This window comes from Haliotis rubra, unplaced genomic scaffold (assembly GCF_003918875.1).
Source record: "Haliotis rubra isolate DU_JTF1 unplaced genomic scaffold, ASM391887v1 Scf495, whole genome shotgun sequence".
NCBI lineage: Eukaryota > Metazoa > Mollusca > Gastropoda > Lepetellida > Haliotidae > Haliotis > Haliotis rubra.
Window position 1 is genome coordinate 608,001 of NW_025767185.1, and position 13,916 is coordinate 621,916.

The following is a 13,916-nucleotide window of genomic DNA, read 5'->3' on the forward strand; positions in this document are numbered from 1 at the left end:
GTGCATCTCACTTACCAGTTTCCTGTTTCTATATTTCCTGTTGACTGCTGACAGCTGTCTCAGATTACTAGATGCTGTCAGTCACTGTGGTGTGTTCTGGCTGTGATGTAATTCAGGTAGGGTGTTCAAAGGAATTATCAGACAATATTTAGTAATGGGGATAATTCTAAGAATGTTATCTCTACTACATCAGGATCTGTCCCATCCACCATCCACTTATTTGCATCGAGGATGTTGGTTATCATACAGGAGTAATGTCTTTTGCAACACCCATGCACAGAAGCACTGTGCTTGAGGCAGGGTTATAGAGATAAGATTGATTCAGGTAGCTGAGAGTGAGGTAGATGTCTGTTGAGAAATGTAATGGAATTTGTGGTGTTTGGACAACCAAAACAGATGAGGGCGTCTGTATTTAATTCTGTGTTTCTCATCGCCTGACTGTTCCAACAATGGGGCGGGCGGGCGTGCGAAAAAATAATAAAAGGCATAAAAAACAAATACTATTCAATATTCAAATATGAATGTATACTCAACAAATGCATTGGGAATCGCGGCAAAGACAATAAAGGTTTTCCCCTAAATTCCCTACCAGTGTGTATGTTCACTGGTAGAGAACTTGGTTACAGTGAGGGTGGAGTCTTTGTCATTTTTGCGACAGAAACTTTATGATTTCTGACAGAGTCTTTGTGATTTGTCTTTGAGTCGTTGCAATGATATGTGTTATAATAAGATTAAATGATAATTATAGCTTTAGTTTGTGGTATTAAAGACTATAATTTTCCTAATCAACACATAAGGCCAAAAAAATATATAAAAATGTTTCTGGTATCTGCATACAGACTAAAATGATGCGATGACGTGACTTTTTTTTTATTTACAGTGGTTTTTTTTTAATAATCATGCTACTAGTTCTTCACAGAAAGTAATAAAAAACAACAGAAATTCATTCAAAATAAAGTTTACTGAAAAAAGGGTTTACATGAGTATTTATATAACTTGCCTCCTTCATAAACCTTTTCAGAGTATGACTAGAACAGTTATTATGATCAAACGTTAACAATATCCTGTGACTAGAACAATAATTTTAAAAACCCAACATCACATTCATTTGTATCCAATGTGACAAGAGCAATAACCAAACGTTTTAAACCAAATTCTTTGGTCATAACATAAATGAACAGCGGCAAAATGAATGTTAAACAATATCAAATACTTTGTAATGAAATTCACTATCCTCAAAGGTAAGTTCAAACTTTCATTGAGTTCACAACCATAAATACCAACTTTACTTTGATTTGACTTTTGGCTCAAACATCTTCCTTTTCCGTTTCATTATCTTGGGATGAATCTTGATACATTCAACACAAATGGGATACACATCCACTGCTGCCTCCCCCACAATAATATCACTGCAGGCACAGTGGCAGCATATTTGGGGATACAGTACAGAACTGTAGTAGGGAATCTCAACTGGAAGTGAGCACTGAAGATCTTTCCTCACAAACACTCGTGAAAGAACACCATCTTGTGTTTCTTTGAAATCTTTCAAACATGATCCACAAGAGAAATCAATGTCTTCAATGCACTTGTCAAGTTCAAAGAGTTCCTTCTCTTTTAGTTTTTTGGCGGCATGCAGCAACCTCGGCTTGTTGCATTCTTGACACACAACAGTTCTACACACTCTGGCTGTTGTTTGAGCAGAAGGATTGAAAGGCATATCATGCCCACCATCAGTCTTCACAGGTTTTAACGATGGTTGGTCTTTGTCTGTGGTGATTGTCCCATACACCTCCTGAAATGGTAGATAATGAGTGCCTTCTCTTGTATTCACTGTGTCCAGAACTGGGTCAGGCAAGAAATGAATCTTGCTGAATACGTCTGGTTCAAGACGTGGTACAGAGTGGAATTTGCAATCCTTGTCACTGCATTTTTTGACACAGAAGGAATAGTGTCTTTCCTGGCAATGTTTTTCCATAAATTGAAGGAATTTGGGTAACTTCTGAGCCATTTTCTTTGTCATGTCAGGTGATAATGTAGCATCTATCACATTCAGATTACCAGCAAATTCTTTGAGGTCTTCATCTGATGCACTTGGGTAGATTTCAAAGGGACTTCTTTCAGAGACAAATTCGTAAATAATTCTGTCAACAAAAGAATTGGCTGCTGAACACTGTCAATAACAGCATCTTTGAGTGTTGGGACCTTTTTTGCATCATCCCTGATGTTTTGCATACTGTTACATTTCATCAGGTGGGTTTCAAGGTTTGAGTCCAAAGCCTTTCTCATTACACCAACTGACTGCAGAGAGAGATTAAGCATAGACATTATTCTTTCACATGGATTCATCCATGAATGTCCAGGTGGTGTGCGAACTGCAATAACAGCATCATAGTTTTTGTCAAGGAAAAGGGCAATGATAGATAGCTGAACAGACAGGTAGTTAACTCGGTGGTCAGGCCCACCATCTGAGTACAAAAGCAAGATCTCTTTTGGTTCTTGACCAATGATAGACTTCTGTTCCACTGCATGGCGTGGTGGAGAGGATGGCTGAAACACACTGTCCTTTAGGCCCACATGTACAGTGCCCCTGTAGAATGATCCACACAAATCTTTGGGTACATCCACTTCAAGACACACACTAGGTGTGAGCGACAACTTGGTAAAGTCATGATCTGCCACTTGAAATATTTCATTCAATCCAACCAACACCTGCCGTCCTCTATCTACAGCAGCAACAGGACATCCTGGCTCTCCAACTTTCACTTTGTGCTTGTCGTCTACACAGAACATTGTGAAATGATCCCTGAAGTCCACAGGATATTCTTTCAGGTATTTGAAGTATGCTGCTGCATAATGAACATCAACATGTGGTTTACGGAGTTGTCTCTGTTGAACCATATACTTAACCTCCAAGTCCCTGGTATACTGCAAAGAAGCTTTGCTTGTTGGGTTTTTGGGCCAAAACTGCAGACGAAGCCACTGTTTAGATTGGACTGATGTATCAGGAGGAAGTCTTTTCTTCACTTCATTCAGCAAATGTGAAATGGACATGGCCTTTGCTAGGTAGGTGACCGATTCATGTCTTCGTTCATGTACAGCTGTCTCTACAACATTGTTCACATATTTCCCGACTTCATCAAAGAACCTGCCATAAACGGGAGGACGCCCTGGATTATGATCTCGCAAGTCAACTACCACTTTTGGATCTTTCAGCTCCATCATAAGTTTAGCACGACTGTCAATGTCAGAAGAGGACGATGAGGTTGTTGCATCACCAGTCAACTAAGCATAGATTTCCCTCACATACACTGGTTTCATGGTGGCAACCAAACTGATCTTTTCTGCAAAACGCAACGTATGGCTCTTGTATGGTAATTTGGCACAAGTTGTTGTATTTCAGCAGACAACTGGGCAGTCTTTGTTTCAGATTCATTCTCAGAAATGTCTACTGGCTCCTTCCACATAAAGTGCAAATTTGGAATACTGCAACCAGGTGAGTGTGAGTAGAGTACAGACTTGAATGTGAGACCATTTGCTTTCAGCAGGTCTGTGATTTTGAACCGCTCTTGTCTGTCAATCGGTAGCACATCACTGATAGAAACAAACTGAAAGTTCTCCAATGGAGACAGTAGGCTTGTGATAGCTGAAAGTTGTTTGGCCACATCAAAACGCTGTTGAAGTCTATGTGGAAGTCTGAACACTGCCACTGCATCACTCAATTTCCTCACCTGAAAACAAAAATATGACTTGAGAGAGTATGCAAACATTTCAAACATCAGTTTCAAGTTTGTTATTTTTCAATCCATATTTTCATAACAATATATAATATATAAATTTTAAACTTATCTTATCTCACGACTTGCACCTCTCTCTCTTCATTCGACCATGAGTGGAAACGAATTAAACTTTGCTCCAGGCCTTCCTTGTCCCTGTCCCCGTGCTGTGCATGCCTTCCTGCCTTAGCCATGCTCACTAGGCCGTGACAGCACGTGGCATGCGCAGTCCTCACCCACGTGATCACCTTCCATACTCATTTTCTTTCTTGTCGCTGGACAGAGTGGACGTGAATTTTTTTCGTCTGATAATTGCTCAACATGGTTAAGCCTGTTCAGGCCAGAAACGAAGTTTTGCGCTCAGCGTAATAAAGTTACATTCCGGCTCATCACCCTGAACCGATTTACCAGCCCGACTTGTACCGTTTCACCAGGCCGAAAAGCTCCCTATCGTCGAACCAGTTCACCTGGCCGTTCAAGATCACTGAATTGTCAGCATTCATCGAACTGTCAACTTTCGTCAGTAATCCGTTCCTCGGACCTTGCCCGCAATTGAGCTTATTCATGAATTGGGCGATTCACCACTCGTGTTATTTCCAACACGGCGCATCTTACCAGCCTATCAGAGCCTATGCCAAATGTGTCTGGGATGCCTCCCAAGACACTTAACCCACATCGAACCTTGTTTTTGTTTTCATGGCTCGGGCTACGCCAGTCGCCTATAAGATGCAGGAATGGTTTTGGTTGATTCGACACACATGATCGCATGGTTCGCCGACCACCTACAGCTACCTAGAGAAAGATACCAGATGTTCTATTGATTACATTCAACATGAAGGATTGGGACTTGTCAACACTGGTTTTCCACATCCTCAACGAGGTTTGTGAACTTGCATCTAGATAGGGCCAAATTTGTCGGACACGATCATAGTTTTCAGGGCATCTGTGAGGCGCTGGATTCCTCATTACGAAGTGGCAAGCTCTAAGCTCGACAAATTGATTTGTTTATCCGGTTTACCTTACGGCTTGTGAGGTGCTTAATGTTGTAGTCACATAACTTATCCCACCTTGTACCCCTTTTTCGGATGGTTGTACAGAGGTAGTAGCTATGTGCTTCACCATGCCGAATTGATTTACATGTGATGTCAGTAGCGCAGTCATCTAGAGATATCACGCTCGGCACTTGACGGTCTGACGATCCCAGTTCTCAAGAGTCCTCCGTGACCGGGGCTCATCTCATTCCAGATTTAATCTACCATCCGATCTTCACCTTTGATGAATGATTCGGTTCAACAATTCTACCCTTCGGTGTAAATATCAGTTCTACAACTACCCGATATGGCATTACTAGTTACGTTTGCTAGCCAGGAATACTTTACGACGTTCCACTGAGTCTTGTTACTACAGACTACTGGTAACAGCGTGTTTGTGTATCGCTGGGTACAATTGTTGCAGATGGTTCGTCATCTTCAGCTCCCTTGTTTTACATGATAAGCAAGTTTCTGGATGGGTGAAGTTTTTGCGCATGGTACCAGCAGTGATGTTTTGTCAAATAGCCAGCATAACTCAGCCCGGAATTTATGGGTTGCGACTCGCCCGTTTAACCGAAGACTGTGTTGTCCGTTTTTTTGTCACTCGTGTGTAACGTTTGCAAATGGCGGACTTCTGTTTGTTTACCGGAATTTTGATGATTAGAGTGACTTTGAAGTGCCCTTGCAGACTTGTCTTGGTCCCACGAATCGGATACCAAGTCCAGCCTTTAAATGCTAGTAACAATGAACGCTGCTATTCCCGGTAAGAGTGATCGTGTCGGGATTTCGATAGCCAGTCGAGAGAGACTGCTTATCGAGGGTGACAGACAGAAACACCCGTGAACGGTTTGACTAGCTCAAGCACTGAGTTCAGAGGTCACTGCAGTTATGCAAGGACTGTCACCAGGCAGCGATCTACTACCTTTATCACTCCACCTGGCGAACCATCATTTTGTTTGGCCAACCGAAACGTTCCTGAGATCACCAATCGTACGAATTTCTTCAATTCGTTTACAATGTGAACGTTCCTGTAGATTGACTGACAATCTCCATGCGCCGAACATTGAACTGACATAGTTGCTCGACTTATTGAACGTTCTTATATCAGGAGATATCTTTTTGTCAGAGGCAAGAGTGGTTAGACCTCTCATTTCCCTCGACCTGCGAGGGCCATCGGGTAGCCTAGTGGTTAAAGGGTTGGCTCGTCACCCCGAAGACCCGGGTTCGATTCCCCACAAGGGCACAATGTGTTAAGCCCATTTCTGGTGTTCCCCGCTGTGATGTTGCTGGGTTATTGCTAAAAGTGGCGTAAAACTAAACTCAGTCAGTCAGTCAGTCAGTCCCTCGACCTGCAAGATGCCTACCTTCACATCCGGATACATCCAGACAATCGGAAGTATCTTCGATATACTTTCAAGGGGCGTCATTGATACCAATGGAGGGTCCTGCTGTATGGGCATATGTGCGGCCCCGTTGCTTTTTACTCAGATACCCAATCCGATAACAAGCTACCTGCATTGTCGAGGCGTGACATTTGAGAACTATATCGACGACTGTGTTCAAGCCCAGCAGGATCCAGTCGTCCTTCCTCTCCACAGGCAGTTCATCATCAAGCTGCTCACGCAATTAGGATGGCTGCTAAATTCGGAGAAATCGGAGGTAACACCGACCCGATGATTTCTTTTTATTGGGACAATATTCAACACGACAGGTCATGATGTTTGTGCCCCAGGAGAGGTGGGACAAGATTCAGTGCAACGCACCACTAGTGCTGGTCCAACCCACAACTTTTCGCCAGTGGCAGAAGTTACTAGGGTGGTTGACGTCGGCACAAGCGCTGACTTACAGGGGCCAGCTGCAGCTTCGACCGCTTCAGATGTTTCTGTGCCCATACATCGGGGACGACAACCCCAGGGAGTTGATTCGTCTTCCCGCACAACTACATTCAGTTTTTCGTTGATGGCTCAACAAGTGGAATGTTTGTGTTGGAGTCTCTATGGTGCCCTTCATACCAACTCAACACCTGTTCGTTGACACATCTTTCAAGCTGGGGCGCTCACTTTCTCCATCAAGTGGCCTAGCAGTGGTCATCAGGAGAAAGGGCCCTTCATCACAACGAATTGGAATTCAGCACGGTCATTCTCGCCGTTTGGCATTGGGCAGTTGAACTACGGTTCACTCATATACTGATTCAATCAGACATTTCGATGGTAATTTTGTACATAAACCATCAGGGGTCGACAGGATCAGCAGCTCTGCTTCAGTTGATGTTTCGAATTTATCATCTGATCGATTCACTCCACACAGTGGCCAGAGCCCGACACATTCCCAGGATGAGGAATGTCATTGCCGATGCCCTGTCACTCACGGAGCGGAAACAACTGCCTCTGACCTTCCAATCAAAGATCTACCTGTTATCACGACCAGATGTAGACCTGTTCGGGCACTCGGGACAACCATCAGCTTCAGCGCAGATCATCACCAGTTGCGATCGTTTCTGCTTTGTGTACAATCTGAATAAAATTCTGAATTTTATTTCTGATTTGTGTCTACGATTCTTCTGGGACTTGTGAGTTTTCCGATTCAATTACCCTTTCACCCTCCACGGGACGGTGTCTGTGGAGGTTGTTTCGAAGCAGGGGCTGGCCCGATACTGGTCGTCAGACCTTGGAAATCGTGGTAATGCGACTGATTACACTCGCTAAGCTGCGTCCTTTCACTGTCGTGAAGGTAGTGACTGAACACAACATTGCTCGGGAATCCCGGTCCCTGGAGCACTTGTGCTTAGTAAGTCAATGGGTTCGCACTAACCCCCACACATAGTAACTTTGGTAGTTATTGGCCTGCCTTGTAGCTGCTTCCTACGGTTGTTTTGGCATAACGCTTAGCTGTTATCGCTTGAACTTCGGGGTAATCTATGACCCACCTTCCTACCGTGGGATAAGTGCAAGTCGTGAGATAGGATAAGTTTAAAAATTTGGAAATTTTAACTATAAATTGTATATTTATATACTTATCCTATCTCACGCGATAAAGTCCCACCCTACCTCCCCACTACTTAGATTACCACCGTTCCGGTTTTGTCCTTTTATGGCTCCAAGATCGAGAATGAGTATGGAAGGTGATCACGTGGGTGAGGACTGCGCATGCCACGTGCTGTCACGGCCTAGTGAGCATGGCTAAGGCAGGAAAGCATGCACAGCACAGGGACAGGGACAAGGAAAGCCTGGAGCAAAGTTTAATTCGTTTCCACTCATGGTCGAATGAAGAGAGAGAGGTGCAAGTCGTGAGATAGGATAAGTATATAAATATACAATTTATAGTTAAAATTTACAAATACATAAAGCATTTCAATAAATGTACAAAGTTAAAGTTAAAAAATAATAATTATGAATATCTTGACAGTTCTACAATTCCTTTCATTTTATATTAAACAACCACATATTCAAAAAGGATTTAGAAATGTACCACTACTGTCTGCTTGTGATTCTCCAACACTTTGACTGCTCAAGTATGCTGAATACTTAGTGAGGGATGAGGCAAACATCTTGACTGCTTCATAGACAGATTTCCATGCACTGGACTGAATCCAAGACTGAAAGAGAGAAATATTTCAGAGTGACTTTGAGGATTAGTATTATTTGATACTTTTTAATTGAGAGTTTGAAATGTGTAAATACTACAATGAAATTTTAAGATGTTTTCAAAGCTCTCATATTACATTCATGAAAAATATTTAGATTCAAATTTATCAATACCTGTTCAAGAATGTTGAAGAGGCGTTGCGATGAGACTGTTAGTTCATCTGCTGACAGGTTTTTTGGGACATGTTGGTGACTTTTGGGGATGTTGTAACCTTGAAAAATATCAAACTCTGGAGGCAGCATACACTGCTGCAGCTTCAGGTTTGTTGTATGGGGATCAACCATCCAAAGGCCATCGCCTGGTAGCAGACAAGTTCACATGAAATAATGAATTGAAAGATGTGTATACTTTCATACTATTGCAGTGGCACATTTTATATTTTGACAATTTATTATCTAAAATATCTAAGGAAAAATAAACACAATGAATTAGATTTGAATATTTTTATATCCATGAAATTATTATAATTTGTTTGAAAGTAATTTAGAATATCACCATGAAATATTTATGTATTTGTTAAAATTTGAAATGAAATTTCAGTTAACATGTAGAAATACATATTTATACATGTGTATAATTCGTTAATACTTAGGACTATTTATATTTATGAAATTATATTTTTAAAGTGTGTGCATGTGTGTGTTTGTGTTTATACATACCTAAAACGCTGATTAAGTTTTCACCAAGTGATTTATATGCCACTGTCCACCCCAAGTTGTTTTCTTGCAGCCATCTTATGATACTGTTGTGCAGTTAAAAACGTCTATTTGGTCTTTGTATGGGCATGAATGCTGGCCAAACTTTGGAAACTTGCTACATCATAAGAGATTGAAAGGCATTTTTCTTCGGCAAATGAGTTCCTTGCGCCTTGCCATCGCCGAATTGCAAGTGGTAAACCATGTATTTACCAAATTCAAGCTTACGGTCCATGGAACTGACTGGAATGGACCAGATTGTTTATCTCCAACTGAAACCGCCACCACGCAGTCTTCATATTCAGCTGGTAAAACAAACTTGTCACCCGTTGAAAAATGCCCTTTCCTCAGTGACTCGTATAAATCGAGTAGCGATATATCCAGACTACATTCCACAAGGCCAAACGACCTTATAATCTTACCCCCACACTCTATTTGGACAGAAACGAGTAGCATTTTGAGTTTCCCGGCTGTACATGTTTTCCCCAGTTACGACGATACAGCATAGAGTTACCTCCCTTTGGCCCATTTAAAATCCGGTAAAAATACGCTTGACGCGCTGGGTTGAAACTGACGCGGTCGGAAACCAGAAACAAGACACTATTTTTTTAGGCCTAATATCATATTTTTCCTTATCCTGACTCATGATCTTTTGCTTATCTCCCTTTCCTCTTCGAATGGTAGTGGAACACTTGAATCCCTTGAAGTTGAGTTGAAATTTGAGTTGTGTTTTCATTGTTATGTAACTTTGTTTACATTTCATGAAATCTGCAGTGTTTGCAGGCACAGGTTATCCGTGGCTGATCCTCACCCCCAATGTCCTTCGTGCATAAATCCATGTTCATCCAGCTTGCGCTGTACTCATTGTATTGATTTATCTAATCTACAATTTAATCAATATTTGTCTTATGTTTATAGACGTGCCATGGATCGGGTGAAAAAGTCTGCAGATCAGCCTACAAACCGTATGTTACTTGCTGCCGATGTTCATAATACTGGTGTTATGCTTAGTACGTTACAGGGCCAGTCTGCTGCAAAGGGAGCTAAGAAAAGGTCGTCTACCTCTCAGTCTACGCCGTCCCAGTCTACGAAAAAGACGTCGTCCTCTTCTACTACGCAGAAGTAGTCTACGGTACCAGATCTGAGGGCAAGGCTACACGTGCGAACGCATCTACGCACCAGAAATCCTTCATTGAAGAGATTGTACCGCCTCACGAAAAAGACGTTTTTGATGACCCCCCTATACTTCTACCTGAAGTATCGATGAGATCAGCGACGCAGTCGACCTCTACTACTACGAGATCGTCCCCCACTAATGTCACAGCAGGACAGCTGTTCGACATAAGACCTCTTACTTCGCGGATTGAAGTTGAGGCACAGAACCCATCAGCGTTCGCGAACGCTTCTACAACATCGCAGCAGCGTCAACCGATGCAGAACTTCGACCCTGGGGAATTCATGACGCAGTTCACCAACCAGATGATGACCATGATGGAGCGGAGATTCCAGGAGGAATCGAAGGCTAGGAAGAGCCTCCCATCTTCCGACACCGTGCACAAACCCCCAGGCCTGCGCGAATCTACACCCATCAGAGCTACACCTGCAGATGACGTTGGCGAACGTACACCTTCGCGAAGGGCTCCACAACCGGACGACTCCGTCATACTGGAAGATAGTCAAGATGATGCACTGCCCAGGTTCGCGAACCCTCAGCGTTCGCGAACCTCCAAGGATCCTGCCTCTACACCTAGCCATTCTAGGTCAAGACAGACGTTCGCGAAGCTATTCACCTCAACGCAGACGTCGCGAAGGCACAGCTCACCTCACAGAGGTTCGCTAAGGGAGGAATCCAGAGAAAGACGTTCGCGAAGAGAACACTCTCAGGATAGACATTCGCACAGGGAGGAATCTTCAGCTGCAAGTTCGCGAACCCAGGATGAAGGCTCGCGAACCCAGGACAGATATATATCACAAGACATAGCTCATTTACTCAGGAGACCTCGTCTTCCCAGACTCAGAAGTTACAGCATGGATTGCTAACGGGTTGAACTTGGAGTCTCCTCCTAAGGATAGGAATGAAGTCTATACTTACATGATGCAGGATGATGACTTCGACTCCGTCACAATTCCCCCGATCGAACCTATATCAAGCGTACCTGACAACCTTCACATCATTCTGCTAGAGATGAAAGCAGTGATCAACGCCTTACAACTATGGTCGAGCTTGCTGAACAACAAGATGTTGATGATCCACACGGACAACTCCACAGTGGCGTTCTCCATAAATCGGCAAGGATCCACACGATCTCCAAGCCTGTTGCAGCTCACATTCCAGTTGTTCCAGATTACGCAGGAAGCAAACGTCTGGATAAAGGCGTGTCACATACCCGGAGCCAAGAACGTACTGGCAGTCGCTCTCTCAAGACCACTACACCCGTCACCTACGGAATGGATGCTCCATCCAGAAGCGTTTCGGAACATAAGGGAGATAGGATTCCCTTCCATGGACCTGTTTGCCACGAGGTTCAACAAACAACTACAGACGTTCGTCTCACCAGTTCCAGATCCTCAAACCTGGGCAACAGATGCACTGAGCATGTCGTGGGAAGGACTAAACGGCTACGCTTTTCCACCCCCGATGCTACTGCCAAAAGTATTGGTCAAGATCAAACAGACTCAGAAGCTACAACTGACTTTGGTCGTGCCCTATTGACCAGCGAGAGCATGGTTTCCAGACCTAATTGGAAATCTAGGAAACCCGTTACCAGATTGGCCAAACCTTCTGATACATCCGCACACCAAGCAAGCCCACGGAAACCCAACAGTGTTCCAGTTACACGTGTGGACCGTATCAAAACATGCTTGAAGAAAAGAGGATACTCCGCCAGGGCAGCCAAAGCAGTAACGCTAGCGTTACGCAGATTGACTTGCAACTTATACGACGACAAATGGCTGAAGTTTGAGACTTATGCAAGGCGGAAAGGTTTCACAGCGATGATAGCCACTCATCCTCAAGTGGCGGAATATCTATGTCATCTGAGACAAACCAGACATCTGAAGGGTTCGACTCTATCTACATACCTCGCTGCAATCAGTACAGTAATTACCATGAAAACAGGCATCAAGTTGACGAAAGTACCAGAATTACTCGCTCTGCTGAGATCTTTTAAGCTGGAGGACCAGCAAAAGAAATTCAGAGCTCCAGCCTGGGATCTAAATGTAATTCTGCGTCATCTTACCAGTGATGTCTACGTACCACTAGACCAGATCACGATCAAGCTGCTAACACAGAAGACGCTGTTCCTGCTAGCGTTAGCCACTGCAGCTCGCATATCGGAGATACATGCGCTGGACTATGGTCAAACCACATTCGATAGAGGGCAACATAATGCAGTTCATCTAGGACTTAGATGGGACTTTATTGCCAAGAACCAACTACCTTGTCAACCAGATAGACAGTTCCACGTACCAGCGCTGTGTACAGTCCTCGGACCATAAAGATATAGAGGACCCAGTCAGAGCCCTGAAGATATATCTTCAAAAGACTGAGACAAGGAGAAGGAAATTCAAGCGCCTGTTCATCCCATTATCAACGGAGACTTCAGCAGAAGTCTCAAGAACGACCATATCGTTCTGGATGAGAGCCGTTATATTGAGAGCCTATAAAGCAGCAGAACTAGAACCTCCTTGAGCTTCCAACCACACACGAAGTCAGAGCACTGGCGTCAACACTAGCTCTGCACGGAAATTGCTCTATACCGACAATCATGGAGGGCTGCTTTTGGAAGTCGGATACGGTGTTTGCCAACCACTACCTCCGAGACATAGCCACTGAAGACGTCTCAGGCATTCACCAATTTGGACCTCTCGTTGTAGCACAGCAACTAACGGTTCCTCAAAGGCACTGAGTTGGAAAATCTCACCCTTTATCACGCTGACTTGTAGATGACTTTTACTAAGGAAAAGTATTAGTTTGAAAGTCCATGCGCACAGTCTAGGATAGGCTAGCATGAGTGATTAAAGATCCTGTACGGGTAAAGATCTTACCTGCACATGAAGGGATCGCAACTCATTTATGATAAAGATCTTATCATAATCTATGGGTTGTTATAAGATATCTAGTAATAGGAGAATACTAGTTTATCTATAGCCACAATGAATCAACATGATTCAACTTGTCTGAGATTGAAGTAAGACAAGAAGTGGTCCATCCGAGTTACAACGGAAGTTGGAAGAATAGGACCACGGAAAAGCTGTTCGCAGTTCCCATGGGGGGGATACAGGACGTATCTAAGGACAGCTGTTGAATCCAGTGGCTTGACCCACCACCTATTCCGACGGATTCTGTAAGCAAAAGATCATGAGTCAGGATAAGGAAAAATAAGTTATTTTTTAAGTAAAATTGATATTTTATACTTATCCTGACTCATGACGAACAAGCCCTCCCAACCTCCCCGTTGAAGACACTTGTGATTTCACAGCAGATCCAAGTGCATGGGCGGAAAATAAGGAGAGAGTGACAAGTATGGATTCGTCACATGGTACGTTTGCGCGGGAAAGGGCAAGGGAGGTAACTCGTGGGTGAGTATTTATACGTCCGCTTCGGGAACTTCAAGGGATTCAAGTGTTCCACTACCATTCGAAGAGGAAAGGGAGATAAGCAAAAGATCATGAGTCAGGATAAGTATAAAATATCAATTTTACTTACTTTTCATATAAATCCATGAACACATTTCTTGTCACAGTTCTTGATAATTCTTGACACAGATCCC

The 13,916-nt window shown here is 43.4% G+C and overlaps 3 protein-coding genes across 7 annotated transcripts in view; 1 reads left to right on the top strand and 2 right to left on the bottom strand.

The window, feature by feature from the left end:
- Window positions 1-13,916, top strand: part of LOC124291541 (uncharacterized protein CXorf58-like) — an 89,126-nt gene that overhangs the window by 57,868 nt on the left and 17,342 nt on the right. The window lies entirely within an intron of this gene.
- On the bottom strand, window positions 947-2,020 carry LOC124291543. The gene has a single exon (XM_046728561.1). It carries the CDS (start codon window positions 2,018-2,020, stop codon window positions 1,286-1,288), a length of 735 nt encoding a protein of 244 aa, XP_046584517.1. The 3' UTR covers window positions 947-1,285.
- Window positions 1,935-9,757, bottom strand: LOC124291542. 4 transcript variants are annotated; one of them, XM_046728557.1, is made up of 4 exons: window positions 9,109-9,358; window positions 8,563-8,747; window positions 8,273-8,399; window positions 1,935-3,728 (listed from the first exon to the last, which is right to left on the bottom strand). In XM_046728557.1, the coding sequence occupies exon 4, from the start codon at window positions 3,220-3,222 to the stop codon at window positions 2,050-2,052; it is 1,173 nt and encodes a 390-aa protein (XP_046584513.1). In that variant the 5' UTR covers window positions 3,223-3,728; window positions 8,273-8,399; window positions 8,563-8,747; window positions 9,109-9,358; the 3' UTR covers window positions 1,935-2,049. The 4 variants fall into 4 exon arrangements, with proteins under 4 accessions (XP_046584513.1, XP_046584515.1, XP_046584514.1 ...); XM_046728560.1 differs by having other exon boundaries at window positions 3,231-3,728; XM_046728559.1 differs by lacking the exons at window positions 8,273-8,399; window positions 8,563-8,747; window positions 9,109-9,358 and adding an exon at window positions 9,567-9,757.

Bases quoted from the DNA above. Each gene is read 5' to 3' on its own strand.
- LOC124291542 (XM_046728559.1), bottom strand. From the start codon at position 3,222: ATGATGGAGCTGAAAGATCCAAAAGTGGTAGTTGACTTGCGAGATCAT.
- LOC124291543 (XM_046728561.1), bottom strand. From the start codon at position 2,020: ATGACAAAGAAAATGGCTCAGAAGTTACCCAAATTCCTTCAATTTATG.